Below are 26,725 nucleotides of genomic sequence, written 5' to 3'. Positions count from 1 at the left end.
ATTTCCTATCAGATTTCGTTTTACAGATATCCATCAAACACATTGGTTATTAGATGGACAAATACTATTAAAGGTAGTCGCGCAGTAGTCGTCACTAATAAGTTTACTTATAATATTTGTATTGTCTCCATAGCCTATAGGGTTGTCGATTAATAATGAAGATACACATATTTTCCCTTTATAATAAAAATTTAAAAAATACAAACAACAAAGATGTGCATACACTTTGATATATCCTCGGTGGTAAGGCTTTGTTCCTGTCTGAATAGATACCACCCACTCACCGAAATTTCTAACGGTTCCAATTTCTATGGGCAGCGATGACCAATTGACCACTAATCTATTTTGTAAAAAAAATAACCACTTGTAACAATTTTGCTCGTTAATACCTATATACCGAATTGGTGTTTTCATGTAATTTTGTTTTATTACGAATCAAAAGTGCTCGTGACAATGTACAGGTATAAAGTAAATACAAATTTATGTATAAATTTCCTTTTAGTAAGTGGAGATCACGATTCACTTACAAACCATGTTTTTAAATGATTTATATTTAAATGTCCTGTTCATCGTATAAAACGCGACTAGCAACCCTACTCTACCTAGTCGATGGAAATAATTAAATATTTATTTAAGTTATATCAGACAAAACTACGTAGCGAACAAAATATTTATTTATTGGAGAGATCTTAACATATTATTTGTATTGACGGGTGTTCCAACAAGACTTTTTTTACAAACTTTTTATTTTATATTTGTTTGACAGTCACTACTACTACTGTACCAGTAGCAAGTTTTCACATATTGACAGACGTCAAAATATGCAACTGAGAATTTCTACGTAAAAAACTAAAAGCCATTAAACTAAGAATTGAATTGAATTGCAACTAAGGATATAAATTGAAATACTTCTCGACTTCCAACGATTTCACCGCGATTCGGCGCAGATTTCTCGTATTTTAATCATTCTATATATAGTTGTAAATATATTACGTTATTTTGCATAAAACTGGTTTGACGAGATACTCTCAAGGTCGATACATCCAAGCATTAAGTGTGATCAAACGACACAAACAAAAACGTGTAAAAATTATGTTATTTCAACGAAACTTGTTACGTTTATATAATCTTTCATATACGTTATCATTCGTCTCCAACTGTCAAAATAGTTTTTTTTGTAGTTTGAATCGCCGTTCATAATGTTCGACAGTTTACAATTTCGAGAGATAAAATAAACTAACGATAATTACTTAATTTTACGTTCATATAATACACTACATAGAAAAATAAAACAAATCTACAGAAATATATCAATTGTGTAATAGGCCTTATTCTATTTATTTTAACTAAAAACATTTGCGGAATCCAATTATAGAAAGATGTATTGACTTTGCAGAGTCGAAAACTCAGTTATAAGTTTACGCTTCGTGTTTGCCAATGATCGTCGCTGAATCTATTAAAATGATCTTTATTATTGTAACTAAACATATTATTGATTGAAATATACAACGTAAACAAACCAGTTAAGGTAATGGATACATGCGATGAAAAAAATAGGCTATCGCGTGACATTTTCAATATCAATTAAAAGTTAAATTAAATATTATTCGTTATTCGAGACAGTAATGACAATGGTGGCTATAGAAATGGTAATTGTTACCCAAATCCATTTATTTGTGCACGAATGTCACAATGCATGCCCTAGACGAGAGAGCTATATCGATGAATCTTATTCATACAAAAATAGACAAAGCGAAACTCACCGGAGAACACGCGCGTGAAATGTCAAATAGTGATATGCTACATTGACTAAATATATTGATATAATTATAAAATTTAAAGGATACGTGTGTCATCGTAAGTCGGTTGTCAAATTTTCACGACTGATATACAAAGTGTATTATTATAGAAATAAAAATGGATGTTGGTATATATCGGACTAAAATGAAGGCACAAAACATATAAGTTTAGATTTTTTTATGTCATATAGGTAGGCAGCCTGGCAAATAGGCCACTGTCATGCGCATCTATTCCCCTTATAATGGGGGGATAGATGGACAGTTTTTGGAGTTGGCAGTCATGCTAAGTTCGACCCAGAAGAGGAGGACGTTACTGCGTTAATAATGCCTATTAACTAAAAAAAAAAACATATAAATTAAATATCTGTATAACGACGTTTACGACGAGTCACCGTTTCATGTTAATAATATGTTAAAGTGATTATTGTAGTTAGTACTTTAATAGCATTGAAAGTAGAAAACGTTAAACATTTGGAAATAAAAAAATTATTTTACTCGGAAACGAGCAAAATATTGTAATAAACTCCACTTAATATAATTTTTATAGCTTGGATTAATATATAATAAACTTTTTATCGCCTAAAATAACGACAATATTTGAAAGAAAAAAGTTAACAGAACTTTAGGTACCGGTGTACACATATGCACAAAACTTATTGGAACGAAGTTCTTTTACGCTTACAGTAGAGGGAACCGGCAGAAATCGTCACGGAAGGAAAAAGCCTTATACCCCCTAAATGCGAACATTCCCTGTTTTTATTTTAAACGTTTTTATATATTATTATTTAAACTTACTTTTTGTTATTAAATTATTCTCAAATGTTGTTGATATATTTTAATTTGTCTGTTATTTAATACCTAATAAATATAATATATAAACTTCGTTCCAATAGGGTGTCCCGCGACACTTCTCTTTTTTTAATTAAGATTGACATATTAATTAAGATAAATGGTAGAAAATGATTATTTAACATTTATTTATATACCGCGTTCACACTTGTAAATTTATTTGATTAGCTGCTTCATTTAAAGCGATCGGAATTGTCTGGATACACTTTAATTTGAATAACTTTGCATTTTAGCTTTAATTGATTTAATTCTTTTGTGAAAATCGATCAGATCTATCTGAATGCATTTATATATATATATATATATACTAATATTATAAATGCGAAAGTAACTGTCTGTTACATCTTCACATTTAAATCGCTGAACCGATTTAGATGAAATTTTGTATGAAGATAGTTTAAGTTCCGGAGAAGGACGTGGGTACTTTTTAATTCCCCTCGAGGAGGTAAAGTGGGGATGACGGCCTGTGATCTATAAATAAAGTTGTTTAAATTTCGCGCAGGAAAAGCCGCAGGTTCTGGTAGTATACCATATGCTTAAAAAAATAATTAATTATATGAGAAATGTTGAAAGAATTTTATACTCTACAAAATTATATAGATTATTAAAGAGCTTGTAGTAAGTACGTTAATGTTTATGCAAGATACATAAATATAATTGTATATTATGATAACTTATATCGGACATGTTTATGTTTGTGTGTTACTCGAATATGATTAGAAAGAGTAATTACGGAGTCCCTTGTCAGTTCTTCTCGATCTTATTAACTAATAGAATTTTAGTAAATGGAATAAAGTATATTTTATTTGAATATGTGTTTGTGATTAATGAGAAAAAAATCATGCAAATCCAAAAGGCTCGGTTTGTTTTATTCGAAAGCGCAGATCGGTCGTTGCCCGTACCAGCCGACACCAACTGCGTGAGGCTTTCAGGAACCATAACATGCACTGAATTGACGGGTCCGTGGAACTTAATCGACGTTTTTGTGTGCTTTTATGAAATACCGAAACGCTGTCGTAAATCTTGTTCGTATAATTAGGACGAATGATTATTATTGATGCACGATCATTATTTCGATAACATTTTACAACTTCATTCATGTAAAAAAAAAAAAAATACGTTTGAACGTTATTAAAAGTCACGCGTTTGAGATTGTATATAATAAAAAAATATGTTTAAAATGATCATCTTTTTTAGTATGAAAACGGTATATAGATTGCAATAGTTTTAATTTTATTGAATGAATGTCGTTAAAGTGTTAATTTTTCACTTTACAACGCGACACGTAACAGTTCATTTTATAATGGTTAATATTAAATAAACTTATATATATTTTTGGTAGACATAAGTAGCCTAATAGTGAGGGGATGACCGTTGCTGGATGACTGTGATTAATCAAACCTGTCTCATGCAGGGACTATCGATATGTGAAAACAATAACAACTATGTCAAATAAAAAATTATGTTTCCTGAGAAATAATAATGACCTCGATATTCATTGTTACGGCTTGTCCAAATTAAGAGCGTGTTTCACTAAACTTCTAACTTAATACTATATAATATAATAATAAAACAAAACGTTTAATTAATAAGCTTATACTTAACTTGAAGTTTCTAATTTGTATTTAAATTTTTATTGCTATGTATTATTTTTTCATTTTTGATCTGAGTTGTATTTAAATATTTTTTGCTTAATACTGCATGTGACATAGGATACCAGGGTCTCCTATAATTGAAGGAGCACACAATTTGTAACCCATATATACTTTTATTTTATGAATATGTATTTAGTGTGTATCTTTTGTTGGAGACTTATAAATAAATAATCACTAGCAAGTACATCTACCTTTGTTTAACACTAAACTAACCGTTCAATAAACTTCGTTTGTGTATTTTTTATGTACGTATATGTAACAGTTTATAATATTCTTTAATTAATAGTCTAAGTAAGGGAAACATATATTATCTCCAGTTTCATAATACAAGTTGTTATCAAGGCGTCGATAGGGATATTGTAACAAAGCGTTAGTCATAGATTCTGTTGTAGGTAACGTTATAATACATCAGTTCTACAAAGTAACATAGGATTTGTGATACGCTGGAGAATAATTGTTGATAACCAGGGGGTTTGGTGCCTAATATAAATAAGATTTTCGACATTATAAACGAAAGAATACTATCAGATATTGCGATCTACTAGTTCTAATTTGAAAAAAAAAGATTGTTTCTTTTTACAATACGAAAATTTAAAACTATCTGCAAACTATGAAAATTTGCATAGAATAAATACGCTAAGTTTGTCTCAATCCTCATATGGAACGTTTATAATTTTTATACATATTTAAATATTTTTCCTTTCAATAATACCGTTGATAGCATTTGAGTCAACTCTTTAATTAGTCAGTATGTCAATAACGCCGCAAAACAAAGGCTAAGCTGATCCGAGAAAGTGAGAAAATTCTAGAAGCATCATTGGCATAATTATCTGTTTTCTGCACTTATCAAGGTCACGTAATAACATCTCTCGTGATGTAAGCTTTATTTTATCGGTTACTTCATCGTATCAGAAGTGCATGAACTCATAAACTAGAAATAGAAGTTATCAAACCATTCAAGCGCTCACATACGATATTTGGCAGAATAAACCAATACAATAGCATAAACGCATAATCGGTGCACTGAACTTGGCAGCTAGCATCGTGATTCACACTTTCTCGTGCAATGCAACTGCCTGACGACATAGTTTTATTTAGCGATGTAATTGCTCGAAAACAAGAACAAGAACGAAGTGTTTAAATGTTTACTTACTCTATTTTTGAATGTGCAGCAATACGACAAAAATAAAAAGTCATCGAACGTAAAGGTTACGAAAACAAATTAGCATTATTCTTCGAAAATCTCTTTATATAATAAATGTATTTTAGAATATTTAAATTTAGAATCTCTATTATTAATGTTATCGTTAATTCAAATAGAGCTCACTAGGTTTCAAACAAAACGGTTTGTAAGGAAGTTTAATATAAAACGTCTAATCGTAAATCATTTTTTGCACCCTTAAGAGTAAAATTATAGAAATTACGTTTACGTATATATTATTAATAGCGACCCGCCCCGGTTTCGCACGGGTGCATTGCTGATACTCAATATAGAACTACAGCATATAGTTATATACTTCAAAAATAGGACTTTCACACAAACGTCCAATCCCCGCTTTCTCAACTTAGGGGCGGAATTTCATAAAATCCGTTTTTAGCGGATGTCTACACCCCATAAGGGACCTACATGGCAAATTTCAAGTTTGTAGATGTTATAGTTTCGTGAGAGTATACATATATAGATTTAGACGTTTACAATCAATTTAACATATAGTAGAAGAATGCTACCAAAGATAAATTTTAATAAGATATTTTATTTGTTTCAGACGAACAGGAGAGAGTACAAAAGAAGACATTCGTTAATTGGATCAATTCGCACTTATCAAAGGTAAATGTTCATTTGTGTTTAATTTTTTTTTTTAAAAGAAGAAAGTATACTAGCAATGCCCCGTATTAATTAAGAATATTCCTAATATTACTAATATTCCCATCTACTCCTCCTTTTAACCTTATCACTTGTGTTAGGAGTACAATAGCCCAAGGGGTCAGGTTCGATCCTGCGACGTTTACATCGCCAGGCGGCCCGTAAACCACTGACGCTTGAATTAATTAGAAATGATTGAAGTATTTTTTATGCGTAAGCAGTCTGGCATTTAAGTAACTCTATGATAATTGGTTACCAACGCATACATACATTGGCAATGTAAGAAATGGTAACCTCTTATATGATCAATGTGCTACCAACATTGGGAACTGAGATGTTATCTTAAGATATTTCATGTGATTTGCTCTATAATTGGAGGAAAAATTCAATGTTACACTGCTGGTAGGACTCCTTTCTCTTTTGAGGAGAAGGCTTAGAGCTTACACCACGCTGTATAATGCGGGTTTAAACACCTAGTGATTTTCATTCAGCACATGCGGGGTTCGTCAGGATGGCTACCTTCAAAGCCGATTACGTGGTGTATTATAAATCAAATTTAGCATGTGAATTCAGTGGTGGTTTGAACTCAGAATCATGGGTTATTCACGTCTTGCAATTGTAATTAAAACGCATCAGAAATACAAAAGTACCTACTTGTAAAAACGTTCGTACAATAAAGCAGTCGTATCGTTTAATATATATCTCTTTCGACAGACTTAACGTTAGAAATTTGCTATGAAAGAAATATCAGTAAGTTAGTTTGCCTTATGATGTTTTCTGCAGGATATGAATCATAAACTCAAATATGCTTGAACTCAGTAACAGTTCATCAACGGAATCAAACCCGCAACTTTCAGTTTGAATTACGTCTCTTATTCGTCGGTCCATATATAAATTGTATTAGGCTATTTTCAAAAGGTGAAATATTAAGAGATTACCTAAACAGTTATTGTCCGAATGAGTTATGAAAATGTGCGCGCCCTTTCCGCCACCCTTGTTCAGGGTAAAGCGAGGGTTGTAACAAAAGAACAAACGGGAGCTAGATTGACCTTTCCACTTGAGAGAGAGCTTTTATTTAAGCTGTTTTCACTTATAAATCTCTTTGGATAAACTACTTTATATGAGCCGAGATGGCCCAGTGGTTTGAACGCGTGCATCTTAACCGATGATTTCGGGTTCAAACCCAGGCAGGCACTACTGAATTTGTGTTTATAATTCATCTCGTGCTCGGTGGTGAACCAAAACATCGTGAGGAAACCTGCATGTGTCTAATTTAAACGAAATTCTGCAACATGGGTATTCCACCAAACCGCATTGGAGCAGCGCAGTGGAATATGCTCCAAACCTTTTCCTCAAAGGGAGAGGAGGCCTTAGCCCAGCAGTGGAAAATTTACAGGCTGTTCATGTTATGTTAATGTTAAACTACTTTAAAACATAATTTGTTATTGTCATGTACTTTAAAGTAACTTTTACTTCTTAACTATCTTAAAATTGACTTTAATTGTAAACAAAGACCGTTTTCATCTTTTTTTCACTCATACTCAATTTCGTAAAGGTCGAATGCAAAAGCCTTCAGCCATGGATATAAGATCTTTCCGAAACGAGTCAAAAAATTAACATTGATATTCCTTTCTTTCGAAAACTAAATTTGAAGGTATTTGCATACAATCCCTAAATATTTAGCGGGTCGGAATTTAAGTGTAATATTGTTAAACATTATTATAATTTCTATCTATTTTATCTATTACAATATCATTTTTATCTATTTTGTTAGTTCAGGGTTTGTTTTGTTGTTCCTTTGTTTATTTCGAATCATTATTATACAGTAAGAAATGGCTTCAATTTCTACCATACGGAAGCAAATCGAATATTTTATTGATTATAATAACATCAGTAAATATATGTTATTTTTGCAAACATATTATGAATTAGGCGCTTTCTTAAATTGCCGCCTGGGCAAAATCTGTAAAAATTCACTTCGTATCTCACTTGAAATGCTTACAACCGACTTATGGTGATTCGCTATTATGATACGTGTATCCTTTTAAAATTATTATAGTCGCATATCATTTACTGACATTTCACGGTCAAGTTCCGCGGTGAGTTTCGAGTTTCTTCTTAAATAGGCTCTGTATATACTTAAATTCGTTTTAAATATTTGGATAATATTTGTATTGAGAAATTATTAATTGCTCGTAATCTTCCAGCGCATACCTCCCATGCGGATCGACGACCTGATTTACGACCTACGAGACGGCACAAAGCTCCTGGCTCTACTTGAAGTATTGTCTGGCGAGAAATTGGTAAGTTTATGCATGAACATTATTGAAAACGTTTTTGGTTGCAGTTCAAATATTTTAAATGGAAATTATATCTGAGGTCTATGTAGGTCTGTAAATGTAATAAGGACTCATAAAACTTGAAATGTTTAAAAGTATTAGTCCTGTCACCAATAAATGGTTTATACGTCTGATTGACAATCCTTTGTCGACCATTTTCATGCCAACTACAACTGACATAATTGTTTCGTTCGTTTGTTTTATCGCGAAACCTTAAGGTGCTTCTATCTTGGCATGCAGCCATAAATATTTCGGTCGCATCTCCGCCAGCCACTTGACAGTGAATTGCGCGGTTCGATGATTGCTGGATGCTTGTATTGACTTCAAACATTTCTCGAGTAATGTTAGATAAGATTTATGATACAAGTATAGCGCGATTTTAATTAATATCGACGTATACATAAGAGAAATTTGAGAAATGTAGATGGATTTATTTCGTATTTGATTTTGTCCGAGCAATAATTCCATTCTTTGACGCAATCATATATTATATATATAACTATTTATGTCTATAAAAGTATCGCTGTTTTTTTTTAACGTCATCAAGCAAAAAGCGCTGAATATTTGTACATTAAATTTGTACTATTATAAACAGCGTGTTTCTGACTAGGGTTTTAGCTAATCATCAAATAATATAGGTAATTCAACGTATAATATAGCCACAACCACACGTGGCCAAGTCTATATATTATATGTTTAAATATATAAATGTATTGCATATTTAAATAAATAAATGCTGATTTTATTTAAATGAGAATCCAGTGTTTCTCAATAAATAAAATAAATATTTGCTCCGGCTATGTTGATAACGTATATTATAATCTACATACAATTATGGGTTTATTGAAATAAAATAAGGAAAACTTCGACGGTCGACGACGAAGATACAAATTTAGAAATAATATTACCTTCATTAATGTTCTACAAAAATAACGTTATACCCAAGACTCAGACAGACTTGTGGAGGAGTTATTTATTCGTATTTTTAATAAGATATGCTAAAATAAATGTTTTTTTCAACAGCCAATGGAACGTGGTCGTGTTCTACGACGTCCTCATTTTTTATCAAACGCAAACACCGCTCTCCGTTTCCTTGCGGGCAAGCGCATTAAGTTGGTCAACATAAACGCAGCTGACCTTGTAGATGGAAGACCCGCCGTCGTGCTGGGTCTCATTTGGACCATCATCCTCTACTTCCAGGTAATCATTGAGATCTACCCTGACAAAGACCTTTCAATGTAGACTAGTAACACTCACCCTTATTAAATAATTCATCTTAGACTAAACTTTGATGAAGATTGGTTTTGTTCAAATCTTAAGAAAAAATCGTTAAGACTTCACTTTAACATATTTATTGTAATACAAAATTATAGCACTATCAAATCTATTATACACACGTGATGAAGGCGAGAACATTTTTATGATAATACTTACATCATTTATGATAATCTACCTCTAACCAATTTCATCCCACATAACTTGCTTAAGCAAATATTGATATCTGAAAGTCAGTCTGAATGACATTTAAAAGCAATCTTAGAAGAAAACTTTCTACACTGTTAGATAGACATTAAAGAAGCACTTTCGTGACCTTCAATTTGCAATATTGTTTATACAAAGTAGTAATTTTTTGAGTTCACACCAAAGTAACATATTTAGAAAGGCAAAGTTAATATAGATTAGACTAAAGGTTTTGATGACACGATTGTATGCACTAATCGACAGCCAGTTTTAATGAGGATAAATCTAAATATTTAAAGGACTTTTGAACGGTGTAACGGATGTTTAGTGGAACCTGTTTTGCTGAAATGTTCCAACACGAATAAAATTTTTGTAAGATTTAAAACAGAAAGTTATCTTTATATTGTCACATTCATGGCATTTTTTCATTTTATTGTTTTTCTGCTATAAATCTCAATAAATTTTATTAGTGTTTCTGTTGTTGCTAACGTTTCTGCTCAACACGGTTCTTTTCTATCAGTATTGATATAAGATTTGAAAGATAAAGATGCAATTTTGTCAAATAGCCTTTAAATAAAAATTTTAGTACGAATATTTAATGTAATTTAATAAATAAGAATTTTAAAAAACCAAATGCCATAGTTAACTTGCAAAGCGGTGCATTGGACACCTGATAATATTTCAATAGCAATGAGATTTGGGCAAATGATTGTTGTATATTACTGTGTAAGTTGTCCTTCTGTGTTATGGAAAATTACGTTACGGAGGATAATTTCTTTCTAAGCGTAATTCAAATAGATATATATATATATCCTAATATTAGTTGATCTACTATTCTAATTTTGCTTTTTTATGTCTCGATCCATTTGCCTGCCTCCTAATATATCTGTATCCTCTTTGTTGTCGATGTATTCTCATTTTAATTGGCTTGAATATATTTTGTTTGCGCAAGCTTCGCTCAATGTATTGGACCCACAGGAAAGAGGACCAAAGGTGGGTGAAACGCAAGCTTCTAGAATAACCTTTTAATAATTTGTGTTCATTAAATAAAGAAAATTAAATCCTTGTAAATGTCCGACAGCTGAGCACGTCCTGTTTTATCGTTTACCTGATAAACTCTAGCAGATAAACAATCGGCTACACGTTATATGTGGATTATTTTCGTGGTAGAACACGAGAATCTTTGCCATAGATTGTGGCTACGAATCCACTGATTTGTGCCAATCAGAATTTCTTTTGCGTAAACGTGGTGATGTGTGTGTGAAATCAACATGTGTCGAATGTACTTTTGCCACATGCGCATTTACCGACCGCTTCAGGGAAGGCATTTGCTTTGACAGACATTTACAGGTTTTATTACATTACACCATTAATTTAATCAAATAGTGTTTAACGTACATCGTTTCATGTTTGACGTTATATAGAAATTTCTATACTTATTTTAATCCCTACCGTTGTGTTTATTTATATTTTTTATGCTTTATTTGTCATAAAATAACAAAAACCGTAGAAAAACAAGAATTTTGAATATTGAAAGTTTTTTGATATTTTCTTCTCAGATCGAAGAAAACAGCCGAGCACTTGAATACCTCGGTGGGTCGCGTTGTGCGTCGGTCATGTCGCAAGAGTCTGGAGCAGCGACGCCCACGCACAGAGCCGAAGACAGATGGAAACAGGGTGCAAAGAAAACTCTATTGCAATGGGTTGCGAACGCTTTGCCAAAGTAAGTTAGAATATTCTTACACTCACGAGACATAATTCTTAAGTTATAGGACAATATTATTTCTCAGTTATGATATAACTGCAGAAAGTGTTTATAGTAAATTCTATAAAAACAAGAGACTTTGAAATTTCCCTTCAAGGACACTTAGAAAAAAACTTATAAATAATATGTTGATGAAAATATTATGAGGAATATAATATGTACGTTTGTGTATAAATATTATTAATCTGTTTCTTTTGGAGTATATTTTAAATTGATTTAGCTTCATCCTTTTTTCTATGAATTCAGTATGAAATTTTGGAGCGGTTTTTTCAAATGCTTCAAATAAACAAGTACACAAAGCAGCTAATTGTCTCAAAGAAATAATATATCTCATAAATAGAGCATTATTTTTTTCGTTCGCAATAATATTGTCTCCACTTCTTCGTTACTTAGTAACGAAACTTTTAAATCCAGCTCCGAACAATCACAACTTCTCCTTATCCTTTAAAGTCAGCTAAAACAACTTTTCTTTAACATGATCTAACATAATAGTTCAACCTTACTGATCATATTGCCACTTGTTAGTGCTAAATTATAACACAAGTTCCTCGGTAAGATAATATCACGTATTATTTAAAAGATAAACAGGGATCGCTGACCTGTTAACACCAAGTTCCAATCTGGTTAGTGAGCCTTACAGCTTATACTGGAAAGTCCTGTTCGGTATCATTTTGCATAAAGTTATCATGAAACATATTAAAAGATTCCACAAGGCTTAATATTATAATGTACGCGCTATTAGTTTGTTATGAACTATGTGAAACATTATTATTGGAATATATACAGATTTTTTTTTAAATCATTATTGGATTCAAGTAAAATAAAACATGACACTTCGAGAATTCACATTCCGAAACAGTGATAAGGGTACAATTTTGCTTAAATAAAGTTTATTTTGATTTATGTTTTCATACTTCGTGTCTATTTAATATTTATATAACCTTTATCTTTAATGTAACGTATTTATCATTGATGTAATTCACAAATCTCTTGTCCTAGGGACTCGAACATTCAAGTGACAGATTTTGGTCCGTCCTGGCGTGATGGTATCGCATTCCTCGCTATCATTGACGCTATCAAGGCTAACCTCATCAACCTCGCGGAGATGAAGAGGAAGACAAACAGGCAACGTCTGGAGCACGCGTTTGACGTGGCCGAGACTGCGTTGGGCATCGCGAGACTGCTGGATGCAGAGGACGTGGATGTAGATAAGCCGGATGAGAGATCAATCATGACATATGTGGCTCAGTTCCTGCACAAATACCCTGAACCTAAGGTACATGTTCTATAGTGTAATGGTCATATTTTGACATATATTAGTATGAATGAGTCTAAAAGCTATTTACGAGGTATTCGTTTCTATAATATGATTCAACGGTTAAGTTTAACTTGGCCTATATCGCGTGCACTTAGTGTTTGTTAATTTCTAAGCATGATATAAAAAAAAAATCAATTGTGCTTTATTGACGTCCTATGTAATTAAAATGGTGGAAAAGAGTAACAAATGAGTTTCTTAACGGTTCTTCTCGGTAGAATCTATTTTCCGAACCGGTAGTAGCTTTATATTTAATTCAACACGACGTTTCAAAAGTGCCTCAATGAGCCTCCTTGAGTAAAGAATATTTTGACTGATTTTGATTTTGATAAAAGAGTTTAAGGTATGAATACATTTGGTTATATTTTAAAACACTTAAGCTCTGAAGCCATTTATTAACAAATTTTATTTTTATGCATACAATATTGCTATTTCATACATTTAGATATGGAAATATATTATCAATTTAGAATATAATTAATATGATAAATCTTAATAATGTTTATTTAAATGAGGATTTGTATTACTCGTGACAAGTTTTATTTAAATCAAATCAGTGGAATAAAAATAAATAAATAAAGATCAAACGTTACAAACATATAAATTGCATAGTAATAATGAAACTATATGATAAAAACTTGTATCTTACAGATTTTATAATAAATAATATCATTAATATAAAATGTTTCCAAATTTCGTAGGTATTATTAGTAATAGTAAACAATGATGAATTTTTATATTTGCTATACAGACGACAGGTCCAGACGCAGTCGCGGCAGTGCAAGAGGAATACGAAATGCTGAGAAGTTGGCTCACGGAGCGGGTGTCCGTCGTGCAGCGGCAGTACGACTCCAGGACACTCTCGCGACACTACGAGGACTATGTCCGCGCCGAAAACGAACGCCTCGCCAGAGAGCCCATCTATCAAAAATTAGAAAAACTCATGTACACACAGAGCTTAGTGGCCATCGCCCCCAAATCTTGGAGGGAGCTTGTGGCGTTGTGGATCGAGTTGGAGAGGCTGCATCGAAAATGGCTCTGGCTTTTAGATTCCGATCTCCCCGGAGACTTCCGCGTGGTTGGAGAGTGGCTAGCAAGAGCTGAATACTTGCTCTACTTTGACGAAATACCCACAACTTTAGATGATAGAACCGCAGCTATCATTAGCGAAAAGTTGGAAGAACATACTTCATTCTTCGCCGACCTGCCAGAAATTATTGACAGATTCGAGGCAGCGCTAAGATCTCCTGATGCAGCGAGCATACCCGCTGAAAGACTCCAGGATATGAAAGATCGTTTACAAGCAGTCGATCGCAGGGCTCCACAGAGAAAGGCCAGGTTAAAGTACTTGGAGCACAAGTGTTGTATTGTAGCATTCACCGAGCTGACTAAGGCCAAGTTAGCTGCTTGGACTGGAAAATACGGTCGTATCGATCACGTTCGTGCCTTATTAGACGATTACGATAACTTTGTAACTAAAAATAAAATTTTCCAAGAATTTGATAGAGCCTATATTGACATAAAGCAAGTAGCAGAAGAATATAAAAGAGTTTGCGAGGTAGACAGAACAGAGGCTAGAGAAATTGACGCCTTTTTAAGAGAAATATCGGAGAATTGGAGAAGAGTGGCATCCGATGTTAGATGCGCTCGAAGTGTCTTAGAGGAAGTTATTGCTCACTGGGAAAGGTGGACAACATTATCAGACCAGTTTACACAGTGGTTAGACCGGGCCCAGCATATGCTCAGGGTCTCCGAAGATGAAAGATTAGAATTCTTCCAAGACTTAACTGTTTGGAAGGAGAAACACCAACTATTAGGTGACGCTGCTGGCTTTTTAGCGGCAACATGTTCGGAAGAAATAACAACAGAAATTAAGAGGAAATACGTAGAAATTACTGAACGTTGGGAACGCGTTTGGGATGAAGCTGAACGGTAAGATATTAATACAAGTTAATAATATGTTAATTAACATACACATTTTAATACAAAAATGATAATTTACAACAACAATGCTTTTATTTATTTCTTTTAGCTATGTCCGCGGTGGGGATGCTCTGCGTCATAGAAGAGAACTGGCTCAAGGAATGCAGAATCTGGACACTTGGTTGATGGGTGCCGATAATTTACTGTCACGGCAACCACGCGCAACCACCGCTGATATACAAGCGTACATCGATCAGTTGTTGCAACTGAACTCTGAAATTGAGCAGAACGAGGAATTATTCAAATCTATAAGCAGGTCAGTCAAGTAATGAGAGGCTAGGTATTTTTATTTTTACTAAAACCTGTATACTTAAATTATAATTCTTAAATGCTTTTCAGAACCTTCCAAAATGCGATCGCAGAATTACCTCGCGATGAGGTGGAAGCAAACATGACAAAGCTAAAGCAGCAGAAAGAAGCGCTGGTTCGTGTGCGAGCCACTGTGCCCGTCAAGCTGCACCAGTACCGGCAGCTGCTGGTGCAACACGAGTCGCTCGAGAGCGGCCAACAGGAGATTGGACAGTGGCTCGACCGGGCCGAGGAAACCCTTAGAACCACCACTGAAACCAGGCGGTAAGACATTTTAGAAGTGACAACATTATTTGACGTCGTTTTATGTAAAAAATTATATTAATTATTTCAGCCGTTACATAAAATTAAGAAATGTGAGTATATAGAATGGGTTCGTTTCAGCGAGGTGATTGAGGAGCGTTACGAAGTGCACCGCAGTTTCTTCTCCCGCACCACATACTACCGCTCGATGCTGGAGAGCAAGAACAAGGTGTTCCAGAACATCGTGCGCGCCGCTGACGCCAACCGCAGCGCTGACGTCAGCGACCAGCTGCGGCTCATGCGAGACCTCAATGAGCGGTGAGTATACGATTAACATTAGTAAGTAATTGTGTATGATAAGATAAATATTTTAAAATTCATACGAAACTAAAACTCCTACAGTTTTTAAAAGACAAAAATGTTCTATAGACTTGAAATTTCGAAGAGTTTTAGAACACTCCCGGCTTAATGAAAGCGCGGCAAAATTTTGAAAAGAACATTCACGCGGGTGAAGCCCTATTTAATCTAGTTGTTATATAATTGTATGTTGACAATATTACCCACATACAACTTAGATATCACTAAGTTCTTATCTTGAATATATTTTTCCAATAGATTTGCTCACTTATCGTCAGAAGCGACTAAAAAAGAAGCTGAGTTGCAACGCCTTGTGCGAGCCTGGGACGAATTTGAAACGAAGAAGAGATCTGTCGAAGAGTGGGCGTCGAGGGCTGAGGCGTTGCTTGCGGATAGCCGGGTAGACTCCAAGCAGGCTGTGGACTTCCATAAAAGATTCTTCCAAGGAGCTGATGAGAGGGCTGTATCAGAACTGGTCCGATCTGGAAGAGAGTTAATTGAGGTAAGTTTATTTATTAATATTAGATTTAGCGAAGAAGAAGAAGATTACTCTCTGTGATTGATAAGACAGTACAGAGTTAATGTGGATATTTTTAATACAGCTTGTGAACGAAGAAGACCGACCGAAAGTAGTTCAAACGGTAGAAGAATTACAGCGAAGATGGAAGGAGCTGCTCGATAGAGCACCTCCGCACCTCATGCGCTTGGAGTTCAGATTAGATGAAGCAGTATTCCACCACTGCATCAAGGATATCGAAAAAGAGATCGTTTATGAAGAACAAGTAAGTTTACAAAAACATAATTGTAACATTGTTATGTCAAAAAGAGAACCCCTTTTAGATTTTTATTTTAATATTTTAATATACGTTTAAGAAAACTGAGAGTCGAGATGGCCCACTGGTTAGAATGCATACATCTTAACCGATGATTTCGGGTTCAAACCCATGCAAGCACCACTGAAATTTCATGTGCTTAATTTGTGTTTATAATTCATCTCGTGCTCGGCGGTGAAGGAAAACATCGTGAGGAAACCAGCATGTGTACACATGTGTATTCCACCGACCCGCATTGGAGCAGCTTTGTGGAATATTTTTTTGAAATTTACAGGCTGTTAATGTTATGTTAAGAAAACTTAAAGTAAAAGTAAAGTAACAGCCTGTTACTTTAGTGCAAAGTCCCACTGCAGGGCTAAGAGAAGAGAAGGTTTGGAGCTTACCCGAATGCTCACTCCACTGGTATAATGCGAGTGCATGTGGTAGAATCTTATCCGCCACATGCAAGTTTCCTCGTGAGGTTTCCATTTACAGCCAATCACGAAATGAATTAAAAACACAAATGAAGTACACCAATATTGCTTGCTTCGGGTTGAACTCAGATTACTCGGTTAAGTTTCACGGCTTCTAAACACTGGAACATCAAGGTTTTTTAGAAAACTTATATAGCCCTATCGATAGAGATATTAAGCTTAAATTATTATAATAAACCTTTTGCAGGCCTACAACCAAAGCGACGACGCTGATGGCATCCTGATTCGAAATGAAGAGTATTTCCGCAACCAAGGAAAAATCATGCAAGTGGAACAGTGTTTACAAAATCTCAAAAAGATTTCAGTAAGTTACACGCACCAAACTGAGGACAAAATGTTAGAAGAAGCTTTAAGGAAGTGTGAGCAGGAATGGGAGTCAACGGTCCACAGAGTTGAGAACTTTAGGCAACAGTTACAAAGAATACCAGCGAAATGGGACGCATATAGAGAGAAATTTAGGGAAATGGAAAAGTGGATGGATCATGTGGACAAAACTATGGACAGCATTGTGAGGGAAGTTGACTCAGCTGAAGCGTTTGAAAGAGAGAAGACCATCTTCCAAGTAAGTAGAGTGCATTGAGCTTTACTGTTGATAAGGTTTCATAATATATATTTACATGAGACGGTTAAAAACAGAATGTGAATGATATCAATATTTCTGTTATATCTACATAAGCCCTTTAATTTTAGTGAGGGTTTTTAATTTATAGATTTAATTAGAATCTTAAACATCAAATTTCATATAAGATTTTAAATGAACATGGTTATTTTTATCACTAACAGTATTTAAAACGTTTATAATTAAAACGTATATTATTTATTTACCATGTTTTTTATTTTTATTTGGTGGAGCTCGATATTTCGACATTATCTACGAATGTCTCGTTCACGAGACTTCAGTCTCGTGAACAAGATCTCGTCCCGTTTTAAATACTGTTAGTAATCAAATTTCATAACTTAAAAGCGCTTAATATAATTGTTAATTTAACGTGGATGTAGAATTAAAATCTTAAGTATCTATTTATGTACATATTTTTTAATGCGCATAGGTGATTTGTGTCCTTTTCACACGTAAGGCGATATACTGAAATCAAGATGTGAAATTTCATTTGTTATTGACCCGAAAATTCTTAGACATTTTATCCTTATTCTTAATGTTATTTTATTTGTACGCTTTCATTGGATGACCAGTTAAAAGAGTTAATGGTAACTATATTTAGTTTGTTATTATGTAGAAGTGTCTAAGCACTTAAATTTTTTAAGTGGATAGAATATGATAATATATTTTATATGCAACATGTGGCTTGTTTTTGTTTGTAACTACGTACTTACCAAAATTTAGCTAATTAATTTATCCTGTTTTTATAAAATTATTTTGTAGAACATTTGCCGGGAAGCTGACCGCAAACGAGAAGACATGAAATGGCTTGTTCAGACGTTAGACATGCTTTCCAATCACTGCTCAGACACCGAGGCACAAGAGGAACAAGTTAAACTGGAAAATCTAATAGCTAGATATAAAAATCTTATACCAACTATAGAGATTACCATGATTAAGACAGAAACATATACAAGATGTTATACTTACCGCCGAGAGGTGCACGAAGTGATTTGCATCCTAGAAAGTGCGAAAGAGAAGGCGAAGATTGAACCAGATTTACAATCACTTCAACACGTTGAGCAACTAGTGCTTGAACAACAAGCTGCAGTACAACAACTGGATCGGCAGCGGCCTTCTGTCATGTCAATGCTTCACCGAGGCAAAGAACTTATTAAAGACGCCAATGCACCCGCGTTTGTGAGAGAAGATGTAAGAAATCTTGAAAGTGGATGGAACACCGCCTATGAATCAAACACTGAACGTTTAGATAAACTCCGCGATACACAGAAAGTATGGTCTAATTATGAATATCAAAAAGAAGAATTGCTTTCTGATATTAGCAAGATTGAGAGCTACGTTGCCCACCCAGGTCTTGAGCTTGGGGTTTCTAACGTAAGTCGAGAACTTCAAGAAACTAAGGCTGTTAATACGGATTTGGAGCGAGCAAAAGCTGAAAAACTACCTCAAATCCAACAGACATATGCGGAATTGCAAACTCTGACAGCGAATAAACCAAAACCGGTAATAGAAAAAGATTTGGAAACTATTGAACGTAAATTAGAAAGAGTTCAAGATGAAGTTCAGACCAAGGTTGAGCATTTAGAAAAGTTCAATGAAGAATGGGTGAAAATTGAACATAAATTAGAACACGTTCGCGAATGGATTAAGAAAGAAAGTCCCGTACTTATATCTCAGGTTCAATCAGAGAATATCACACCAGAAGAGCGTGTTGAAAAATCTCAAGCCCTACAGAAAGTCATAGCAGAAAAATTAGAAATCATTAGAAATGTGGCAGACCAGGGAACTAAATTAGCAGTAGAGCATCGTATGCACGATGCAAATAAACTCAAGGGCGAGGTGGCTTTACTCGAAAAAATGATGGCAGATTTACAACGATCTATGGAACATCAAACTCAAGTTGTGAAACACGATTTAGCTAGTTGGCAAAAGTATCAAAAAGGTGTGGCTGAAATCAAACCATGGATAGAAGAGGCTGAAATTAAATTGGGTAGTGTCCCAAAACCAACGACATTACCCGAAGCTCAACAGCTACAGCAACAGGCAAGAGCATTGATTACTGACTGTGACAAGCAGTTGATGAATTTACAGATTTTGTCAAGTGTCAGTCACCAATTGTCAGGTAAAACTAGTGCACCCGACGAGGTTGACGCTATTCATTCAAGGTGGGCAGTTGTTCATGATTTAGCTGACCAGTGGAATAACAAACTTGACAAATTAGTTACGAATTGGGAACATTTCGAAAAAGAAGCCGATAAGTTGGAAGCTTGGATTGAAAATGGCGAAAAACTACTCAGCAGTCGTTCTATTAACGTGGAAACACCTCAAGTCGAAAAACTTGATAGAGAGCTAAATAAACTTAAATCTTTTGGTAATGAAATATCGCAACAACAAGCTAAAATAATAAGTCTCTCACAAATATGTGATAATATTTGCCATAGCGTTCAACCGGAAGGTGCAAATTTGTTGAAAAATAAAGTTTCAGACATAAAAGATCGTACGAATGCACTTGCTGAAGTAGTTAGATCAAAAGTCAATGAGTTGTCGGACAAAATCATTGTAAGACAGGAATTCCTCACGAAGCTACACAATTTTGATAATTGGATAACAGATTTCCGAAGAAAGACTGAAAGCTACGATCAAATTAGTTCTGACAAAGTAGAACCTACGCTTCAATCTATGCACGTATTACTTCAAGAACATGCAGCAAAGGCTCCTGAATTCACGGATATTTATAATGAAGTTAAAAACATGACATTAGTTTCTCATCCAGAAGAGACGCGATCATTGAGTGATACATATTCCAATATTGCTGAACACTACCAAGTCATCGAATCGAATATACAACAAAACAAGGGTATCCTACAAAAATGGTCGGAACTTCTAAACTGGTACGAGGATAATAAACAGCAATTAAATCATATCCAATACCAAATTGAAGGTCCAAAATTAACTCCTGAAAGTTATGAAGTCTTACGTCAGGAGTTAGTAAATATTATTACTAAAATTCCAGAGTGGAAAAGTAATGTGGCTTTATTAGATGGTCCTTCCAGAATTAAAGTTACAGACCAAAATACTGGTAGAATAATACCACCAAACAGTTTAGTTAAGGAAATAGAGATAAAAGCAGACTCCTTGCTAAACCTCGTAACTTCTAAAAGAGATTTAGTACAAAAAGTTGGTGCTAGATGGGATAAATTCAATGTACAAAATAAGGCATTAATTGAAGTCTTACATCACGTTCAATCAGTTTTAAGTGAAATGGCGCAGCAGCCTGTCCCATTGACAGAATCAACTATTCAGGAAATGACAGAAAAATTGGATAATATTGATAGTGAATTAAAAGAGAAACAATCTGTTAGGAAAGACTTGAGAGAAGAAGGATTACATCTTATGAGAGAAGATCAGCCAAATATGGGTACGATTCAAAATGCTCTTACAGCAGCAGACAATAGCTGGGATCAAGTTGTCAACTCAGTCCGTGATACTAAAAATAAGTATATACTTCTATCATCCACCTTGCAAGAATTAAAGAACTTTACAGTTGCGTTTGACCGAGAAATGAGTAGGGCTGAACAACTGCATAATGAATGCAAAGAAGCACCCAATGATTATGTGCAAACTGCTCAATTCTTAGACAAGGCAAAGAAATCATATGAACTTCTGAAACGATCTAAAGGTTTATTGGATCAAATGGATGTGATCAAACAATCCGTACTAAAACAAGCATCTACGTTAGGTGGATTTGACACAAGTCCTTTAGAAGATGCATTTTTAAACTCTCAAACACATTGGGAGAAGGTTAATGATGCAATAATAAAACGAATTCAAGATTTAGAATCTCAACTCTTAGTATGGAGACAAATCGACGACACTAAAAATCAAGTTGTTACTTGGCTAAGTGAAACAGGACAGAATCTCGCTAATGCTTGTGATAATTTAGAAATCAGATTTGGCCAAAATCATCTTATGAAATATAAAGAAGAATTGCCACTTTATTTAGGGCTTAAAAATAGTATTAAAGCCAAATGTGAACAAATTACCAATCTAAACAAAAATATTCCCGTGGGACAGGTATCATCCATAGTTGATTATTTAGATAATGAATTCGATGCTCTACAAACATTAGCCGATAATTTGGAAAGTGCTGTATTATCCTTAGAATCAAGAGAAAACAAATTAAAGGAACATATTAAACGTCTTTCTGATCATATAAGTAAAATTCGTGACGATATAATTAAATGTGACGATATGTCAGGTGATAATGCTAAAATTCTTGATCGCCTTAAGAAATGCCAATCTTGTAAAGTGGATCTCCAAAATTTAAATGACGAAATCGACAACTTGGCGCAAAATGTATCTGAAATGAATGCTAACTATCCAGGATTTTATGAATCTCTCGTACCTAAAGAATTAAGTACATTACAAAAACGTTTCGAAAGTGTTCTGATTCATGCTAATAAAACTGAAACAACTTTACTCACATTCCTTCAGAAATTGTTTACTGATAAGTTGAATATGTTCAACAGAAATTTAAAAATATTGGATGACAAAACTAGGTGGTGTATGCCGGATGTTAATAGTGACAAATATAATCTAGAAGTTAAAAATGCTGCTTTAGTAGACGTGGAGAATGGAATAACTGATTGTAAGAAGAAAGTAGATGAACTCAAAGAAGCTTCTGAAATACTAAGCATTGTAGCTGAACCAGTTTGTGCACAAGAAGCTGCTTCTCAAACGGACAAAGCTCAAAAGAACTTAGAAGTTCTTACATCTAATTATAATGAGATTAAAAACCGGTTGCAAGAAAACTTGGAAGCGTGGCAAGAGTATGAGATTATGTTAGAAAATGTATCCGAATGGCTTAAAGATAAAGAAAATAGAGTAAGACAAGAAGCTGCAAGTTTAGTTAATGTAAATGAAATTGATGATAAAATTTCTGAAATTGAAAAACTTAACCAAGAAGTTAAAGAGTATGGTGACCAAGTAAATAAACTTACAGAAATTGGTGAAAAAGTTTTATCACGTAATCCAGATTCGCGCATTTCTCAATACATTAATCATTTAGAGACAAGATATCAGACTGTTGGTAAATTTATGGTTAATCAACTAAATAGATTAAAAGACCTCAAAAATAATAAAGGAAAATACGATAAATCTATTGCCGAATTCAAGGACTGGCTTCAGGATACCAATGCAAAAATTGCAGACATAGCGGCAATGAGTAAACACGCGAAACCATCCGCTGCTGATTTAGACCACGTTAAAAAATTAAATGAGAATAAAGAAGTTGGTCAGAAATTACTCAACAGTGCCATCGAATCTGGCGAAGCACTTTTCAGCGGTGTTACTCCTGAAGCTCGTGAACAAATAAGAAATGAACTTAGAACATTAAGAGATTACTTTGAGAATTCAGTTGATTCACTCAATAACGTTATTAAGGATATTGAAACTACTATAAACAAGAGATCATCATTTGATGATACCTTTAACCAGGTTCAAAAATGGATAAGCGACAAAGAAACAGAGTTAGGTGAATTTAAACTATCACCTTCTCTACCTGAAAAGAAGGCCCAACTTCATAATACTAAAATTCTTTATCAAGAGGTAGAATTACATCAATCAATGCTATCCCAGCTCACTGATAAACTTAAACTTATGCCTGACGAAGATGCTGAAAAAGGCCTTACGGAGATAATCGACAGATATAAAAACATGTCATCAGAACTCGGCAATAGAATAACTAAATATGAATCTCATGTTTTAGATCACGAAAAATATGTCCAAATATTTGAAGATATTCGTGATCGACTTAATCATGTAATAGCTGAAAATAGTTTAGTCAGTTACGCAGTGGTTTCACAAAAAGAGGACGTAGATTCTAAAATTATGGCTATAGAAAAAGTTACATCAAAGGCGAAAGAAATTGACAATGCATTAAATACTGTAAAATCACAATTGCATACTGTTTTAGAAACCACAAGCCCAAATGGACATCCAGTTCTTATAAGCGAATTCGAAAAGTTAAAAACTACATGGGATCAATTTGCAAAACAATGTAGTGAATATGATAAAAAACTTAAAGATACTATTAAACAATGGAACGAGAGTCAAAAAACTCTAGATGAACTTGAAGAGTGGCTTAAAGTAAAAGAAAATCAAATAAGAGATCAAAGCCTTAAAAGTAATATTGAGGCCAAAATAGCACATCTACAAAAAGTTAAAGAAATACAAATAGAACTTGGATCTAAGGGTGCTGAGTTCGCTGCTTTAACTGACAAACAAAATATATCTGGTGAATCTGATATAATTACGAAGACTTCTAAATTAGCCACTAGATATCATACATTGAACAACCTCGTAAATGAAATAATTTCAAAATATGAAGTATTCGTATCTGAACACCAGTTATTTGAAAATGAGTATGATAATATGGAAAGTTGGCTAATGGGCATGTTAGGTGATCTTCAAGATTTAAATGAGATTGTAGGAGACTACGCAGTTTTACAAGAAAAACAAAATAAAGCAAAAGAACTTTACGAAACAAGAAATAAGAAAACTCCTGCTTTTGAAGAATTCCTTAGCTTAGGAGAGAAGCTTTATGCTCATACCAGTCCTGACGGTAGAGAAATCATACGACAAAAAATTCGTAAGATAAGAACATTATGGGACAGCTTTGGTGATAGTTTCCAAGAAACTGTCAACAAGTTGGATCAATGTTTACTGCAATTTTCTGACTTTTCACTTGCTCAAGAACAATTAACTAAATGGTTAAAAGATGTTGAAAAAGCAATGCAGAGACATACCGAACTAAAAACATCGCTAGAAGAAAAGAAAGCTCAACTTCTGAACCATAAAATCTTACATCAAGAAATAATGTCACACGTGCAGCTTGTTGAATCTGTATGCGATAAAGCCCAGCAATTAGTAGATCAAACCCACGATGCTTCTTTAAATGTATATTTACAATCTATAAAACAACTATTTCAAAACATTGTTACAAAGTCTCAAAATCTTCAAGACAATTTGGAGGATTGTGTAAAAAGGCACGAAGATCTTGTTCGTCTCCTTCAACAATTCAAAGAATGGCTCGGTTCTCAGTCAGAAAAATTACTCGATATAGAAAACGCAGTGGGAGAAAAGCCTGAAATTATAAGAAAACTTCAATCTGCTGTTGCTTTAAAAGATATTGAAAAAGTGGGGTCAAGTAAGTTAGATGAAATACGAAACATATTTTCCACTGTCAGCAAAAGCACATCGGAAGCTGGAAACGCGGCTATTAAAGCAGAGATCAACAATTTACATGAACAACTTAATAAAGCAGTAAATAGTATTAGCACATCTGAGCAAAAATTGAAACATACTTTAGAAATTTGGAATAAGTTTGATTCTTCTATTGAATCCATAACTGGATGGCTTAAGGATATGGAGGCTAAGTGCCGTGACCAAACATTATGCTCAACGTTATCTGAAAAAGAAGCTCAGTTACAAAGATATGTTAATTTACGTAATGACATTCACGCAAAAGAAAAAGAAATAGATGCATTTGTTGATGAGTCTCACAGCCTCATTTTATTAAGTGGTGTAGAAAGGTTAAAACCACTTGTTATTCAAATAAGTAGTCGATACCAACAACTTCATTTAATTTCAAAGGACATAGTAAACCACTGGCTAGAATTAGTTTCCGATCATAAAAAGTTTGTTCAACTAAGAAATGAATTTGACACTTGGTTAAAACCTTTGGAAGAACAGTTATCACAAATGGTAATAAAAGAAGATAAGGTAGGTATTGAAAGCAAAGGTAATAAATTACAAGTCTTTCTGTTAGAGCGAGAAAACGGAGAGCATAAAATTGGTATCTTGACAACAGCTGGAGATAAAGTTTTACCCGAAACTGCAGCGAATGGAAGAGAAAGTATCCGAGGTGAAATAAGAGATCTGAGGGAAAGATGGGATAAGCTTAATGATAGCATTTTGCAACAGCAAAAAGAATACGAATCTCAGACTTTGCAATGGTCTAGTTATCAGGACGTATTACAACAGACATTATCTTGGCTAGATGAAAAAGAAAAAATAGTTGAAGGTGAGGAAAAAGTAGTTCTTAATTCAGCTCAAGAAATTAAATCACGGTTACTTAAAAATAAAACTTTGTTACAAGAAATAAATTCGCACAAAAGAGTTATAGAAACTGTCACTGAAAAAGCTAAGAGCATTGCAGCTAGTATTCATTCCAGTAAAGGGGGAAGCGATGAAATGGCAGCAATTATTAAATCTGTTTGGGACAGATATAATGCCCTTACTAACAGGTTGTCAACAGTTATTGATAAACATGAAAATGCTTTTGAGATTTACCAACAATTTGGTGATCAACAAAAATCCCTTCAAGATTATCAAAAGCATTTATGGGATCGTTTGCACTTACTTTCCGACTTTACGGGTAATAAAGCAGCCTTACTAAGTAAATTAGCTAAAATCCAAGAGCTTTTAGATGCAATTCCAAATGGAACAAATAAATTGAAAATATTATCTGACCTCATTGAAAATGACGGATCTAAACTTTCACCACGTGGTAAAGAAGGTATGTCACGAGAACTAGGATTATTAAGAGCCGATTTGGAAAAATTCACAGCAACTGTACATGACGTTAAAAGAGGTATTGAAGAAAAAATACAACAATGGATCGAATTTGATGCTGCTAACGACCGATTGCAACACTGGTTAAATGATACAGAAATGAGCTTAAAGACATACACTCCTAAAGCTACTCTTGAAGAAAAGATTGATCAACTTAATAAATATCAGGTAGGTTTTTTAATTTACTTTTAATTATAGTAGGAATTAAATTCTTAATTAATTGTGAA

At 34.0% G+C, this 26,725-nt stretch overlaps 1 protein-coding gene across 7 annotated transcripts in view; it reads left to right on the top strand.

The window, feature by feature from the left end:
- Positions 1-26,725, top strand: part of Msp300 (Muscle-specific protein 300 kDa) — a 180,276-nt gene that overhangs the window by 66,436 nt on the left and 87,115 nt on the right. For all 7 annotated transcript variants that reach the window (XM_026633669.2, XM_026633670.2, XM_026633671.2 and 4 more), the window contains 13 exons: positions 6,070-6,131; positions 8,375-8,470; positions 9,530-9,706; positions 11,527-11,690; positions 12,732-13,008; positions 13,799-14,979; positions 15,080-15,286; positions 15,370-15,603; positions 15,724-15,900; positions 16,198-16,441; positions 16,542-16,721; positions 17,433-17,807; positions 18,627-26,666. In XM_026633669.2, coding sequence (XP_026489454.2) covers positions 6,070-6,131; positions 8,375-8,470; positions 9,530-9,706; positions 11,527-11,690; positions 12,732-13,008; positions 13,799-14,979; positions 15,080-15,286; positions 15,370-15,603; positions 15,724-15,900; positions 16,198-16,441; positions 16,542-16,721; positions 17,433-17,807; positions 18,627-26,666 — 11,414 coding nt within the window. The remainder of the gene's footprint in view (positions 1-6,069; positions 6,132-8,374; positions 8,471-9,529; positions 9,707-11,526; positions 11,691-12,731; positions 13,009-13,798; positions 14,980-15,079; positions 15,287-15,369; positions 15,604-15,723; positions 15,901-16,197; positions 16,442-16,541; positions 16,722-17,432; positions 17,808-18,626; positions 26,667-26,725) is intronic.

This window comes from Vanessa tameamea, chromosome 10 (assembly GCF_037043105.1).
Source record: "Vanessa tameamea isolate UH-Manoa-2023 chromosome 10, ilVanTame1 primary haplotype, whole genome shotgun sequence".
In the NCBI taxonomy this organism is placed as follows: Eukaryota; Metazoa; Arthropoda; class Insecta; order Lepidoptera; family Nymphalidae; genus Vanessa; species Vanessa tameamea.
This window is presented reverse-complemented; position numbering and strand designations above follow the sequence as displayed.